The sequence below is a fragment of the Nerophis ophidion genome, linkage group LG12 (genome assembly GCF_033978795.1).
Source record: "Nerophis ophidion isolate RoL-2023_Sa linkage group LG12, RoL_Noph_v1.0, whole genome shotgun sequence".
NCBI lineage: Eukaryota > Metazoa > Chordata > Actinopteri > Syngnathiformes > Syngnathidae > Nerophis > Nerophis ophidion.
This window is the reverse complement of record NC_084622.1, coordinates 19328504-19344992: the sequence shown is the minus strand read 5'-3', so window position 1 is coordinate 19344992 and position 16489 is coordinate 19328504. Positions and strand designations below refer to the sequence as shown.

At 39.9% G+C, this 16489-nt stretch overlaps 2 protein-coding genes across 2 annotated transcripts; both read right to left on the bottom strand.

Annotated features, from left to right (window-relative positions):
• Nucleotides 1-234: 234 nt before the first annotated feature.
• On the bottom strand, nt 235-2755 carry LOC133563087 (troponin I, slow skeletal muscle-like). The gene is made up of 5 exons (XM_061917018.1): nt 2609-2755; nt 2391-2522; nt 788-877; nt 546-719; nt 235-428 (listed from the first exon to the last, which is right to left on the bottom strand). The coding sequence occupies exons 2-5, from the start codon at nt 2505-2507 to the stop codon at nt 342-344; spliced, it is 468 nt and encodes a 155-aa protein (XP_061773002.1). The 5' UTR covers nt 2508-2522; nt 2609-2755; the 3' UTR covers nt 235-341.
• A 1045-nt stretch (nt 2756-3800) lies between these two features.
• On the bottom strand, nt 3801-14202 carry LOC133563086 (troponin I, slow skeletal muscle-like). Its single transcript, XM_061917017.1, has 6 exons — nt 14146-14202; nt 10758-10799; nt 10556-10687; nt 10399-10488; nt 7772-7942; nt 3801-7693 (listed from the first exon to the last, which is right to left on the bottom strand). The coding sequence occupies exons 1-6, from the start codon at nt 14185-14187 to the stop codon at nt 7607-7609; spliced, it is 564 nt and encodes a 187-aa protein (XP_061773001.1). The 5' UTR covers nt 14188-14202; the 3' UTR covers nt 3801-7606.
• Between the last annotated feature and the right edge of the window lie 2287 nt (nt 14203-16489).

Genomic DNA, 16489 nt, shown 5'->3' with positions numbered 1-16489 from the left:
CCATTTGTGCATTGACGGATGATGTGCTGTAAAATAATGTGTAAAGGATATAACTTTTGTTACGACGATTCTATAGACGGGATAGGCTCCAGCAACCCCAGAAGGGACAAGCGGTAGGAAATAGATAGATGGATTATTTTTGTTTGTCATTTTACGTATTCTTGCAAATAGTTTTCATATTTACTGTCTATGTTTTGAAGGACACATTTGAGCAGATAAGGTGTCCACAATAGCTTGATGACACTGTTGTATTATCAGCAGGCGTCTGAAGTACTGCAAATACTATTTTGTTTAAACACCAGACACCATAAGGTGAAACATGTATGTACAATACTACTCATCTACTGTCCTGCATCAAAGAGCTTCTTCCTGCCCTCCATACCAGACATGGCCTCCACATTCTTACGCCAGTCAGTCACTTCCTCCTTCTGTTCATGAGAAGACAACAATTCTCCTTAGAAATCAATCGACCTCATTTGGCATTCTTTCAGTTTCCATGAATCGACCAGGGTTCACAGAAATGGTGTTCATCTCGCTGGTCTTACCTTCTCCTCTTCTTTCTTCACGGTCTTGAGGTTGGCCTTGAAGTCCACGGACTCTTTCACCTTGGAGCCCAGCAGAGCTCCCAGCATGGCGTCGGCCGAAATCTTCACCCTCTTCAGGGCGGGTCGCTTCATCTTGCCCTTCAGCTCAAAGATCTTGGTGGTCAGATCTACAAACTAAAAGGGCACGATCAAGCAAGTTCCTAATCATCTAAATCCTGGTCTCCCGAATTAGCGAGGCAAACCTCCTTGCTGCTCTTGGACACCTTGGCGTCTATGTCATAGCGCTCTTCGTCAACCACGTCGATTTTGTGGTGCAGTTCTTTGCACAGAGCCTATGGCAACAACACATCAAACTTGTGGCAACAAGAAAATTAAGAAACAAATCTATATGAAAGCCTGGTTGTCGATTACTACAATGCAGGGATGCCCACCCTTTTTCAGCAGATGAGCTACTTTGCAAATGACGAAGTTGAGGTGATCTACCTCATCTTCATATGTGTGTGAATGTATGTATGTAAGAATATAAATAACAAATTATATACATATATACACACATACATATGAAGATGAGGTAGATCACCTCCACTTGGTCATTTGCAAAGTAGCTCATCTGCTGAAAATGTGTGAGCACCCCTGCCTTACAATATAAACACTGTATCATTTTTAGCGGTTATTTCTTCAGTTTAAGAGCATGATGATCAGTGGGGCGGTATAGCTCGGTTGGTAGAGTGGCCGTGCCACCAACTTGAGGGTTGCAAGTTCGATCCCCGCTTCCGCCATTCTAGTCACTGCCGTTGTGTCCTTGGGCAAGACACTTTACCCACCTGCTCCCAGTGCCACCCACACTGGTTTAAATGTAAAAATTAGATATTGGGTTTCACTATGTAAAGCGCTTTGAGTCACTAGAGAAAAAGCGCTATATAAATATAGTACACTTTACTTCCCAAACTTATTGATTCGGGGGCTGCATTGGGTTAAACAATTTGGCCAGGGGCCGGGCTGTGCGTGTGTGTATATGTATATATATATATATATATATATATATATATATATATATATATATATATATATATATATGTATATATATATATATATATATAAAACCCACAGTAGTGCTGACAAGTTCCACATTTTTCAAACTTGCATAGTGGAGGAGAAAAAAAGTCCTCTTTTCTGTCCAATACCACATGAAAATAGTTGTTTTTTTGTTTGTCCAGCTTCCATACTGCTTTTTATACACTTTACAAGAATTACATTGATGGCAAACTCAGTAACCTGGTAGCTTGTGTGCGCTAGCTTTCTGAGACTCCTTTTTTTTTTAGCGCAGGAAGGACTTTTTATTGTGAAGACAGGAAATGTGCGGTCGGTCTTTAGGTTTTTGATGGCAGGTACAGCGCGAGAGTCTGTTTCTCTGACAGTGTTTTTTTGTGTTTTTTCTTACACTGAGCTGGCAGCAGCCGGCGTCATCTCACAAGATCCTCGGATGCCTTGAATGTCAATCAAATGGCGAAAGTGACGTCATGGTGAAGATTGATGATCACTAATTTAAGGTCTATTTTTTCAATGCCTGGATGACAACGGACTGACGCACCCTCTGCCATCACCACCAACGTAAAGGGCACCCCTGCATGTATTTTATTGAGCAAGGGTATCATTGATGCATAAAGCCGACAAAAACGGCCTAATATTGGCTGGAGATGCTATTGGTTTGTCAAAATATGACATTGCATAAGAGTGACAGGTGTCAGTTACAAAGAGGAAATCCAATATGTGGTCTGCAGGCATATGAACATTGTGTGTACTTGGCAGCAGACATTGACATGGCCAAGCTGCTGCTGCACGTACCTGAAGGTCCTGCACTGACAGCCCAGACAGCTGGAGCGGGGGAACTCTCTCACTCAAGGCAGATTCTCGCTCCTGTCGCTTGTGCTCCTTCTCCTTCTCCAGCATGGCACTTGCCATCTTCAGCAGTTTGGTCTGAGAAAAGAGAGAGAGGAATGGATCATTATCATCTCTGCCCTTTTAAAAGAGCTTTGCAGTGAATTGTAAAAACCGATAAGTACCTTAAGGGTCAGTCTGCGGGATGCAGAAATCTTGGATTTTCTCTGCACAGAAAGCCAAAAGTTGTTGTAAAGCAAGGAATTGTGGCATTCAATGTGTTGCCACAAGAATGACTTACCGGTCTGTTGAGGACATCCAGGGGTGAAAGAAATATGATTTATACAACAAAGAAAACCACAGACGTTGATAGTAGCATTAAACTGGAAAGATAACTTACGCCTCTGACATGTTGGAAAGCCTTTGGTCTGCAAGAAAAACACAATTGTGGTATTTTAATTCAAACGTGCACAAGGACAAAACACACAGATTGTGCACATATTGGTGTTATTACAATGCAAAAAGTCAAAGTTGAATTTTTTCTTTTTTTTATTGAAAAAATATTTTGTTACTAGGTATTTTATAATTGGCTTATTTTAAGTAATATATATATATATATATATATATATATATATATATATATATATATACATATATATGTATATATATGTATATATATATGTATGTATATATATATATATATATATATATATATATATATATATATATATATGAGATATTGTAAAATAAGTTGTTTTGTTCATTTTGAGTAATATACCTTAGATTTCAGTCTGAATAAACTAAAAAGGTAAAAAGCACTTTTGACTCTGATTTGATCATTTATTTTCACATACAGTAACTCCCCACATTTAATGTTCTCCAGCTATTTGAAGCATATCCTTTCCCAACCAGATGTTAATTAGAATTGGTTTTATAACTAAATGATGCAAAAAACAAATACAGGTATGCACATGGCCATAACTCTGTTCTTACAACCTAAATAAAAAAAACATTTATCAAAAAAGGTAAAAACACTTACCTTTGTTGTCTGTGCAGAAGAGCCTGCGGAGGTACTGCTCACAGCGTCCGTCTTCAAATGTCAAGAGGAGCCTAAGGTCAGATTTAAGCACTTCTTTTGTGCTCCCTGAGTGGCCAACTAAAATAGAACTGTTGTGCAGTGACAGCCAGGAAACTGTATATTATTAAAAAGATGCGGGGTCACCCAAATACTCCATTGATATTTCCTTATTTAGCTCATTTTACAACCAGACTATTTGTTTTGCCCACACGATTGATGCAATGTACTGCAGTTCAAGGTAATGATGAGTTAAACCTGACCAGGATGTATGAATACGACTGAGAAAACAAGCATACAAGTTGTTGTAACATTTTAATTAGTTTTCCCTATGTGACATAAACACTGCCACCAACCTGTCATATAATACAATAATGGAGGTTCTTAGCATTTCATGAAGCATTTTTCTGTACTCTTACTACATGTATGAATGTTTTCTCAGTATTACAATAATACAATATGCACTCTCAATGCACTGCAAAAATGAATTTACTGCAAATTTAAATGACTCGAAATTGACTTTTTCTGCATTACTATTATTATAATGAAATTATAGATTTTGCTGACAGGACTATTTGGTTTAATCTCTGAGGACTCTGCATGGCAGGGGCGTCGTCCTCCCTGAGCCAGGCTTGCACCTGACTGTAGACCTGAGTGAGACTAGGTGACGCCATTGGGACACATCTTCAGTTGTGTGCCCCAGAGTCACGGGGTGTTTCAGCCCGGCTTACCACAAGACACCCTCTGCTGAGGAAGGGCCCACCCCAGGGTGATCAAATCCCATCAGGTGTTAGCCTTAGTGTCACTCCTCTTCAACCACAGCCAATGGTTCGTCTTCTCTGCGGTGTCGGCCAGCTCTTTATAGTCTGTCTGTGAGTCAGCCCCCTGACTCCAACCACCCTATGTAGCTTTGCTGTTGTACTAGCTACAAAGTCCCTACACCCCACCTCCACTGGGCGCACCCTAATAATATAATGTAATTAGTTCTTTAACGTGTAGTGGCATTCTGTTCCTTTTTCAAACACATATTGCTGTGAATTCATCACAAAACTGCTTAAGCTTACATAGGGGACATACAGTATTTACGTAGTATCTGCAGAGCAACACAATATTCTTCAACAGCGCCCCTGCTGGTGTCAGTCAAGTAGGGCAATCAGTTTTGCTTGAAGCGATTCGTCATCGTTTGTCAGAATTATTTCGAAAAATGCAGGTGATTCATCTAATATGAAGCCTAACCTTTGCTATAGTTCCTATCACAAGGTTGTTTGTCCGCTAAAACTATTTATTATGCACAGGTTACACTTTTATTTGGATTAGGCTAGAATTAGTGCAACAGTGCCTGAGATCTAAACATGGGACAAAGATCCTTTTTCATTAAAGGGGAACTGCCCTTTTTTTTTTAGTTCTGCCTATCATTCACAATCCTTATGTAAGACAAGCGCATGTATGTTTTTCTTTTTTTATGCATTTTAATTCGTAAAATATGGCAAATAATGAACACGTTGTTGGCAATTTGTCTATGGAGATGAATGAAATCTAAGTATGAGGTGCATGGCTAACAATGCAGCTAGTAGGACTCATCTATTGCCACAATAAACAATTACCTGCATTAGTATTATGACTAATTCTTCATCTAAATGGGAAGATATGAACATCCCATCACGGATAAGACGCACCGGATTGTAAGGCACATTAAAGAGGTCATATTATAACTTTGTCTACATTTAAAACACCTCCTGGTGGTCTACCTATAATAACATCTACTGGATACAACATTTACATGCCTCCACTTGACAGCGTTTCTCTCGTCAGCCATGTTGTAGTTTTTAGCACTGCCATATCGGGTCTACTGACATAAGTTTGAAATATATGCTACTTTGTATTAGAAATGGCAACAGCAGAGGATGCATGCCCCACAACAAGAGGATACCATGAATTGATTAACGTGGACCCCGACTTAAACAAGTTCAAAAACTTATTGGAGTGTTACCATTTAGTGGTCAATTGTACGGAATACGTACGGTTCTGTGCAATTTACTAATAAAAGTTTCAATCGATCAATCAAAAAATAGAGAAAAAGAAGCTTATTGACCACGGTGCAGACTACAATGGCGGACATGCACTAATTTTTGGGACATACGCAGATCCCAATTCCACAACAGCAGGTACCAATAGGTAAGAAAAGTAGTTTCTTCCATAAGAGGGGGAAATAAAACGCCAGATAATGTCTTCTAATAGGTTTCATTTAGGGGTCCTTCTACGCACACCATAATAAAACCCACATGTTGAAGCACAGTACGCCTGACTACGTAAGCCATAAACCATAATCGGCACCAACAATCTTTCAAGTGGTTCGGCTTCGTAGATTACCAAAGTGCGCATAATAGCCCGAAAAATGCAGTATGTTTGTAGTTTGTTTTTCCTGCAATACTACTACTAGCTAGAACTGCTTATCACTCAGTGTCTACAACTTGTCGTGTATCCTACTTTTTTTTCAGCCTCAAAAATATAATGTTCTGAGTCATGGTCCCAAAGTAGTTGTTGTTGGCTCCCATAAAACCTGCCGTGATTAGTAGTGGAGTTGTTGCTGAAGGAAATAGTGAACGTTATGAGGCCTTTCAAATGAATACGCCCATGTATGCTTAAAATATGTCAATATTGCATGTTGTTATCAATGTTAATAACTAAGATATATACTTACAGTGTGTGTAGAAAACATTTTGGATGGATGCTATTTAGTGCGCTCTTATAGGTGGAATAGTGTGAATGTCATTAGCTCTATGAGTTGGGAAATTGTGTTAGATGTAAATATAAACAGAATACAATGATTTGTAAATCCTTTTCAACCCATATTCAGTTGAACATGCTACAAAGACAACATATTTGATGTTCAAACTGATAAAAGCTTTTTTTTTTTTTGCAAATAATCATTAGCTTTAGAATTTGATGCCAGCAACACGTGACAAAGAATTTGGGAAAGGTGGCAATAAATACTGATAAAGTTGAGGAATGCTCATCAAACACTTATTTAGAACATCCCACAGGTGTGCAGGCTAATTGGGAACAGGTGGGTGCCATGATTGGGTATAAAAACAGCTTCCCAAAAAATGCTCAGTCTTTCACAAGAAAGGATGGGGCGAAGTACACCCTTTTGTCCACAACTGCATGAGCAAATAGTCAAACAGTTTAAGAACAACGTTTCTCAAAGTGCAATTGCAAGAAATTTAGGGATTTAAACATCTACGCTCCATAATATCATCAAAACGTTCAGAGAATCCGGAGAAATCACTCCACGTAAGCGGCATGGCCGGAAATCAACATTGAATGGCCGTGACTTTCGATCCCTCAGACGGCACTGTATCAAAAACCGACATCAATCTTTTAAGGATATCACCATATGGGCTCAGGAACACTTCAGAAAACCACTGTCACTAAATACAGTTGGTCACTACATCTGTAAGTGCAAGTTAAAGCTCTACTATGCAAAGCGAAAGCCATTTATTAACAACATCCAGAAACGCCGCCGGCTTCTCTGGGCCCGAGATCATCTAAGATGGACTGATGCAAAGTGGAAAATGTTCTGTGGTCTGACGAGTCCACATTTCAAATTGTTTTTGAACATATTCGACATCGTGTCATCCGGACCAAAGGGGAGGCGAACCATCCAGACTGTTATCGAGGCAAAGTTCAAAAGCAAGCATCTGTGATGGTATGGGTTGAAAAAGATTTGTAAATCATTGTATTCCGTTTATATTTACATCTAACACAATTTCCCAACTCATATAGAAACGAGGTTTGTATTAAGCTGTCTTTTGCCAGCCATTATTGAGGAGTTAGAATGCATCAAAAGAAGAAAAACAAGTGTGTTTGTCTCACATAAGGATTGTGAATGATAGACAACATTTCAAAAAAGTGCAATTCTCCTTGAAATGTTGTTGAGGTGATGATGCTTTTCACTCATGTGTCTTAGTTGTATGAGCATACTGTCTAGTTCTAGGACTACTCCCCTCACAGACAACCATCATGACTTCTGTTTTGTCTTAGTTGTATGAGCATACTGTCTAGGTCTAGGACTACTCCCCTCTCCACACAACCATCATGACTTCTGTTATTGCCCGGCATCAAAAAGCTTTTTCCTGCCCTCCATTCCAGACATGGCCTCCACGTTCTTGCGCCAGTCAGTCACTTCCTCCCGCTGGAAAAGAGAGATTTATTTTGCATGTGCTTCATGACCTATCAATGCCGACAATTGACTTTGAGGCAAAATCCTTACTTTTTCTTCCTCCTTCTTTACGGTCTTGAGGTTGGCCTTGAAGTCCGCCTTCATCAGTTTGGAGGTGTCCGAGTAAGCGCCCAGCATGTTGTCTGTGTTTTTCTTCACCCTCTTCAAGCTGGGTCGCCTGATCCCCTTCAGCTCGCGGATCTTCTGTTTCAGTGTCACAATCTGTGCAGAACACCGCAGAAACGCAAACTTATGAGCTGTAATGTGTAAAATATTAGCACGTTAGCAACATGCCTTTCTATGCTTAGCAGTTTCACTAAGTGGGTCACACAATAGTGCCAACGTGCAGGAGGACGACCCACCTGCTGCTTTTAAATCAGCTGTGCTATTCTTTTCTTGGCAAACTTACCCAACCCCATAGTTTGTCCTCCATACGTCCTACTGACTTGAAATTTCTCACACACCTCATTTCACACTTGTAACTTTAGGGCATTTGGCTGTATTACTACAAAATTTGGTACATACTTTGCCGCCTTCACACAAATGGACAGTGCATCCGAAAAGTATTCACAGGGCTTTACTTTTTCCACATTTTATGTTGCAGCCTTATTCCAAAATGGAATTAATTCAAATAAATTCGTTTTTGTCCTCAAAATTTTATGCATAATATTCCATAATGACAATGTGATTTTCTGCAAGTGTATTCAAAATAAAAGACATCACATGGACATAAGTATTCAAACCCTAACCCTAACCCTTTGTTGGTGATACCTTTACCATAATTACAGCCTCAAGTGTGAAGGCTGTACTTGAACGCATCATAATAACCCCGTCATTCACCCCAATAAGGGATTAAATGTCTGGAATATAAAGACAACATAACATACATCCATAAACGTGGATGCGTATGCAAAAGTGCAATATATTTATCTGTACAGTAATCTATTTATATTTGCACCTTATTGCTCTTTTATCCTGCACTAAAAGCAGCTAATGCAACAACATTTTGTTCTCATCTGTACTGTTAAGTTAAAATGTGAATGACAATAAAAAGGAAGTCTAAATCTTTTTGAATCTTTCGGCAGTTTTGGCCATTCCTCTTTGCAGCACCGATCAGGTTGGATGAGTAGTGTTGGTTTTCATCCAGGTTGTCTCTGTATTTATCTTTCCCTTTAACCTGACTAGCCTCCCAGTTCCTGCCACTGAAAAACATCCCCAGTTTTTATTTAGTTCAACGTTTGATACATTTGCAAGATGTAAAAAAAAAAAAATTACAACTTTTTGAGATTCTCAGTGTGCGGTATTGTGTGGATACTATTGAGGACAACAATGAATCCATTTTAGAATAAGGCTGTAACAAAGTGAAGCGCTGGGAATACTTTCCGGATGCACTGTATTTTCAAAACTAAATATCTAGAAGTCATGGACTATTTGTCTGACAGTGGTCCAAGTTAGGAGATTTATGTAATACATGTATGCTAGCATGTCTTCCAAACCAGTTGTAACACAACCCATAGGGGGCGCCGCCAATCCAACATACCGTATTTCCTTGAATTGCCGCCGGGTATATAGTATGCACCTGCCTGGAATTACTGCTGGGTCAAACTCGTTTCGCAAAATAATTAGCGCATGCTTAGCATTACCGCCAGCTCAGGATTAACGCCGGGTCAAACTCGTTTCGCAAAATATTATTTTTATTAGCGCATGTCTAGAATTTCCGCCGGGTCAAACTCGTCACGTCACGAGTGACACTTCACCTGTCATCGTTTTCAAAATGGAGGAGGCTGATATCAATAATTTGAAATTGCATAAAGGGAAGAAGATTAAGAGCTATTCAGTAGGATTTAAGGTCCAAGCTATTGAATATGCTAAAAAGAACAGTAAGCAGCTATGTTTTATTAATATACCGTAGCTGCGTGTGTCAAAATATGAGTCATTAAATGACTCCCGCCTCCTGGTGGTAGAGAGCGCTAGTGATCCTTCTTGCGACTACTCGGCTGCAGAAGAAGTGACAACAAGCAGCAAGAGTGAGCAGCGATCGTTTATTTTTTCCTCTCGCTTGCCCTTTTAACATGGAGGATTACATATCTAAAGTAAAACAGTTTTCTAAACTGGACTTTCAATCGAAGCAGGAGGTAATAAAGGAAGATCTCCATCGAGACGGAGAGACTTTTAAAACTGAAGAAAGATAAGAAAGACTTCTATAAACAAGTTATTGATGCTTTTGATAAGAAAAAACTGTGCATCGACTTAATTTATAAGTAAAGGTAAGACCATAATAATGTTTTTTTCATCAAATGTGCTTTTCATGATGGTATCCTTACATCACACTCAAATTTATAAGCGCAGGCCTGAATTTATCGCATGCCTTTGGTAAGCGCCGGAGTGAGAAGAAGTTTTAAATTAATTAGCGCATGCTTGTCTTTACCGCATGCCTTTGGTAAATGCCGGAGTGAGATGAGGTTTTAAATTAATTAGCGCCCTGGCGGCAATTCAAGGAAATACGGTAGGTCTCTAAGACTGACTTTCAGTTACCAAATGTTCCAACTTGTTTACCAATAAGTCTGATTGACTTGAAACAGGTCACGTGAGTCCTTCTCCTATTTCTCTACAGCCACCATTACATTTCTCCATATATGAAGCTGTTATTTAGGTCAAAGTTGAACAATGGCCTCTACCTCATTGTCATTTTTGGCCACCTTGATGTCGATGTCGTATCGAGCTTCGTCCGCAACATCGATCATCTGGTGTATTTCTCGGCACAGTTCCTGCAAAAAGTGAAGAAGATTTTGACAAATGTGTTGATTTGAAGTATGGACTTTGTGTTCCTGGTACCTTGAGGTCTTGGACTGACAGGTCTGAGAGCTTTGGTGAAGGGAAACTTTCAGTGAAGACTCTTTCTCTCTCGGCTTTCTTTGCTTCACCCTCAGCCAAAAGCATGGAAGCTGCCTTCCTCAGCAAGATGGACTTGGAGGTCGAAACACATTCATCATGTTTACATTGCATTGTGGGAAACATTGATATTTATCTGACTCACCTTCAAGTGCAGTCTGCGTGTGGCGGAGTACTTGGGTTTTTTCTGCGAGGCAGATGATGACAATTGATGGAGGGAAAGATAGTGAGGGAACGCTCAGCATGCTAACTCAGAGGACAAAATGTGCAGGTCCGTGGGAACAGGTGCGCTATTTTGGGCTGCGTCTTAATTCACACCCTTCCTGTACTTCCACTTGGAATCTTCAGTGCATACCTGCGTCCGCACTAAGCCTCAAATGTTAGTGTGCAGCAATGGACCCTAAACACCCCCAATCATGGCCATCTTGGGGAGAGACTAACTCCAGTGGATGTAATTCACACATTAAAAGGAGATAAGAAGAGGAGGTGGAGTCATCTTGCCAGAACAATGACACTACACTTGAAAATGTGCACTCTCATGAGCTAAGTGCACACTTGCTCACTCCTTGCCCTCCTCGTCCATAAAAATGACAATGAACAATTGTGTAATTTTAGATAGTGACATCATCCACCCCCCAGTCACCACCACACATGGATGGCAGTCCTGTGGGAAACGCTAAGCTGTGTGCAAATTTACATTTATTTTACTTTATTTTTTTTTTTTAGTCTGTCTTGTCCAGCCGCTCAAGCAAAATATGTTGTTGATGTAGTTGCCAACATCTGCTGTACAGAAGAGAGAAAGGGTCAAGCGGTAGAAAATGGATGGATGGAATGGTGGAATGATTTGAGCTGTAATTTGACCCTCTTAACATGCTTCAAAACTCTCCAAATTTGACACACAAATCAGGACTGGCAAACATTGCGATTTAATCCAAAAACCTAACCCCAAAACTAAAAATTGTGCTCTAGCGCCCCCTATGAATAAAACAGACAAAACTGCTCCTCGGAAGAAAGCACAGACAAAACTGCCTGTAACTTCCAGTGGGAATGTCATAGAAACAAAAACCTCAATGTAGGTCTCACTTAGACCTACATCTCATATATTGACAACCTACAGCAAAAATAAACAGGAAGTTTGCAATTCCCCCTTCAAAACAAAGGTTTTGTAAAAAAATTCACCTTAGCCACTTTGAGCTGTAATTTGACCCCCTTAACATGCTTCAAAACTCTCCAAACTGGACACACACATCAGGACTGGCAAACATTACGATCTAATCGAAAATTCTAACCCCAAAACTCAAAATTGCGCTCTAGCGCCCCCTAGGAATAAAACACAGACAAAACTGCTCCTCGGAAGAAAACACAGACAAAACTGCCTGTAACTTCCAGTGGGAATGTCGTAGAAACAAAAACCTCTATGTAGGTCTCACTTAGACCTACATTTCATATATGACAACCTACAGCAAAAATAAACAGGAAGATTGCAATTCCCCCTTCAAAACAAAAGTTTTGTAAAAACCGATCACCTTTTTAAAAAAATTATCTCCTCTGAGCGCGTTTGTCGTGTTGGCTTCAAACTACCACAGGAGAGAGATTGAACCCTTCTGATTAAAAGTTGGTTAAAGAGTTTTAGTTACTGCTACGGTTTTGATTTTATCAGCCTTCAAAGAACCGCTGCGCTGAAAACCATTCTCTCTCTCTCTCTCTCTCTCTCTCTCTCTCTCTCTCTCTCTCTCTCTCTCTCTCTCTCTCTCTCTCTGTCTCTCTCTCTCTCTCTCTCTCTCTATATATATATATATATATATATATATATATATATATATATATATATATATGTGCCAGTGGCCCCCGCGACCCCAAAGGGAATAAGCGGTAGAAAATGGATGGATGGATGGATATATATACATATATATAAATCTATCAGGTAACACTGATGCCACTTTAGTATCACTCCCAGCCACTAGGGCAGGGGTAGGGAACCTATGGCTCTAGAACCAGATGTGGCTCTTTTGATGACTGCATCTGGCTTTAGATAAATCTTAGCAGACATTGCTTACCACAATAAGTAATTAATAATTCTGCTGGTAATCTCAGTGTTAAAAATAACGTTCAAATTATAAAACATTCTCATGCATTTTAATCCAACCATCCGTTTTCTACCGCACCTGTCCAAGATGTCGCATTAATGGTAAGAAGTATTATATGTATTATTGGTTAACTTTTAGAATAACAATGTTATTAAAAAGAATAAGAGAGTTATTATACTCTAAAAATCTTGGTCTTACTTAAAAATGCACGCATGTAGTTGTATTCAGTGTTAAAAAATATGACATGGCTCTCACGGAAATACATTTAGAAATATTTGGCTTTCATGGCTCTCTCAGCCAAAAAGGTTCCCGACCCCTGCACTAGCAGGTATGGTTGGGGATTGCTATGATATGCTATGATGTACCGTGAACTTTAGGTTGAAGTGTATTTTCTACAATCATTTGATACTTTTTTGTGTAGTTTTACTACAAATTGCAGGTTCAATAAATACGATTGTATTTTACTCAAAGTCTTGAATATGATGATAAATATAATAAATAATAATAATTGTGTGCAGTCCATAACAAATAGTGCTAAATATTTTAAAGGTAAGACTTGAATGGAGCAGTGATATTTCTGCTTTTGATATTGTCATGAGGTTGGAATTATGTTTCATGTTTCTGCTATTATTTCTATATTCAGCACCACTTCCTGTCTGCCTTGATTTACCTGGGATTCTCCACACCTGCTTCTCATTAGAGATGAGGTGGCTCACCTGTCCCTAATCACCAATTAGAAGGGTGTCTCTACCAATGCTGCCTTCCTTGTTTGTTGTGGAATTTTAGCTGAGCCCTTTTTGTGTTTGGCATTGTTATTTTGCTCAGGTGTGCCATACATAGCCACACAGGTGCTCCCTCCTTTGCTCAGGTGTGCCATACACAGCCACACAGGTGCTCCCTCTTTTGCTCAGGTGTGCCATACATAGCCACACAGGTGCTCCCTCCTTTGCCCAGGTGTGCCATGCATAGCCACACAGGTGCTCCCTCCTTTGCTCAGGTGTGCCATACATAGCCACACAGGTGCTCCCTCCTTTGCCCAGGTGTGCCATGCATAGCCACACAGGTGCTCCCTCCTTTGCTCAGGTGTGCCATACATAGCCACACAGGTGCTCCCTCTTTTGCTCAGGTGTGCCATACATAGCCACACAGGTGCTCCCTCCTTTGCTCAGGTGTGCCATACATAGCCACACAGGTGCTCCTTCCTTTGCTCAGGTGTGCCATACATAGCCACACAGGTGCTCCTTCTTTTCTGTCCCTAATAAATAAGGACCTTTTCCTTTCACGCCACCTGCCGTCACTGCATCTTGGGGTCCTGCCAGCAGCCAGCATGCCACACCGTGACAGGCATTTTGTCATATGTCATTCATTCAGACGCAATTTGGAAGGATATTGCAACTTCACGCTGTGCATGCATGGAAACAATGCCAGGCGAGGGTTTGGACTCACCGGTCTTCGTGCCAACGTGACATGAAAGGGAAAACAAATCATATTAAAGGAAGATTATGAATCAGGGGCCGTATTTATCAAGCTTCTTAGAATTACTCCTAAGAAGTCTGCAAAGAGTTGACTTATGAGTAAAGAAATTATTCGCTGAAAGCTGCACTTAAAAGTGAGTTATCAAGCGTCTTACTCACACTTTCAGCCAAGTGTAGGACTGACTCTTAAGTGTCACACTCAGAGCTGAATTACGACATTACTATGTGCCGTCATTTCTGTGTCCATAGAAATGACCAATCACGGAAGGGAATCCCTTGTCTAAGAATAAAAAAATATCTTAGAAATATTTAAGTGGACAATGGGAGTGTATATTTTGACAATAAACTACAAAATAATACAAAACAAAATGAAAGATTCTGAAATCCTCTCAAAGAGCTCCTAACTTATCCTAAAAATGTCTGAGCGAGGAGTTTTAGCACTCATTAGTGCACATAACTTCTGCACTTTTTTTACACACTTATATGTGAGCACACGACTTGTGCACTAATGTTGCACTCCTACTGTATATGAACACACAACTTTTGTTCTTACTTGTCGCTCATATGTGAGTACACATGTGCACCTATTTTACACACTTATATATGAGCACAACTTGTGCACTTATTTTGCACACTTATATATGAGCACATTTGTGCACTTATTTTACACACTTATATATGAGCACACAACTTGTGCACTTATTTTACACACTTATATATGAGCACACAACTTGTGCACTTATTTTACACACTTATATATGAGCACACAACTTGTGCACCTATTTTACACACTTATATATGAGCACATGACTTCTGCATTTTATTAATGCACTTATTGTACACAGTTATAATTGTGCACTTTAACTTGTGCACTTTATTGGCGCACATAACTTGTGGACTTTGTTGGTGGACTTATTTTACACACTTATGTATTTATACATAACTTGTGCACTTGATTAATGCACTTATTGTACACACTTATATATTTACACTTATTTTACACACTTATATGCAGTATGTGCACATAACATGTGCACTTTATTGGTGCACTTAACACACTTAACATGTGTGTTTAACTCTTCAAATGTCAGTGCCTAGAAGAAGTCAGTATTCAACCTTAGATTGAAAAGCCTCACAATACAAAAACAGTCCATTCAAATTTTCCAACTGAATTTTCTAGTTGTGGAATATTTTAACTATTTTTGATATATTTTTGAATATTTTTATAAATATAAATATTCTTCCGCTCCCTGAACGTTGGCGCAGGTCTCTCTGGCCTCAGTGCCAACTCCTAACCACTCAGGACACCTCTGAAGGTCTCTTAAATATCCTGGAGAGCAGGAGGGATTCTTAGACTTAAGAAAGTTGATAAATAGCTTTTATTCTTAAGTTTGAGAGTAGGACTAAATTTGGCAAATTCTCAGGACTTAAGTGTAAAATGGCACTCTAAGACGCTTGATAAATACGTACCCCAGATCTTGAAAGAAGCTAACTCTCGGTACTTACTTACCCTTCAGACATATCTGCGCTTTAGAGGAGCTTTGGAGTGAAAACAAATGCAAACATTATTTTCACTCACTCACATTTTTATACATGAATACATTATTATCACTTCTAGTGTTCTTCCAGGGTTAGATCTTTAGTGTGCTACATTTAAATAGCTGCTGAGAGTTGGCCTTGAAACTTTGGGAGAAGTCCACTCAAACAGAAAGGGAAGTGCTATTGAAATAAATATTCCCAATACAACACAATCACTATGAACATGCAAACGATGACAGGGGGGCCGAACACGCAGAAAGCCGGTGTGTGCTTCCTACGAGCGACTTGTCAACGCGCTGACCTCGCCGGCTTATCGGGTCACCGGCGCGGGTCAAGCACGCCGTCACGGTCAGCCTCAGGTTACATGTCCTGACTTCCAGGATTGAGAGTTGGTGAAGAGGCCCGGCGTGTTAATGCCAGCTGTGTTAAGTCCAAACTGAGAGGAGAAAGCTCTGTAGATTCCTGCAAGGATCTAATACCCTCTAATGTTTGTCTGATCTTCAATGGGATTGTGCTGAACATTTTAATTTTCCTGAAGGAACTCTCCTGACAGAATAAACAAAGTACTATCTAATCTAATCTAATCTAATCTAATACATCTGACTAACTCCATGCTGGAAATGACTTACCTCGGAGGTCAATCAGAGGAATCACTTTACGGCCATCAGCGATAGATTTATATAACCTCCCCAGCCCCCACCTGACCAGCGGGGGTATCGCAATGGAACCATTTTTCATTTGCCAGTGAGCCGTGACACTTTATTGCATGTTCTCGA

Excerpts from the sequence above, each read along its gene's own strand:
- LOC133563087 (XM_061917018.1), bottom strand. The coding sequence starts at position 2,507 with ATGGCAAGTGCCATGCTGGAGAAGGAGAAGGAGCACAAGCGACAGGAG. Across the intron at positions 878-2,390 it reads TGTCAGTGCAGGACCTTCAG|GCTCTGTGCAAAGAACTGCA; the intron begins GTACGTGCAGCA and ends TTGTTGCCATAG. Across the intron at positions 720-787 it reads TGTCCAAGAGCAGCAAGGAG|TTTGTAGATCTGACCACCAA; the intron begins GTTTGCCTCGCT and ends GTGCCCTTTTAG.
- LOC133563086 (XM_061917017.1), bottom strand. The coding sequence starts at position 14,187 with ATGATTTGTTTTCCCTTTCATGTCACGTTGGCACGAAGACCG. Across the intron at positions 10,800-14,145 it reads TCACGTTGGCACGAAGACCG|AAAAAACCCAAGTACTCCGC; the intron begins GTGAGTCCAAAC and ends TCTGCCTCGCAG. Across the intron at positions 10,688-10,757 it reads CACGCAGACTGCACTTGAAG|TCCATCTTGCTGAGGAAGGC; the intron begins GTGAGTCAGATA and ends TCGACCTCCAAG.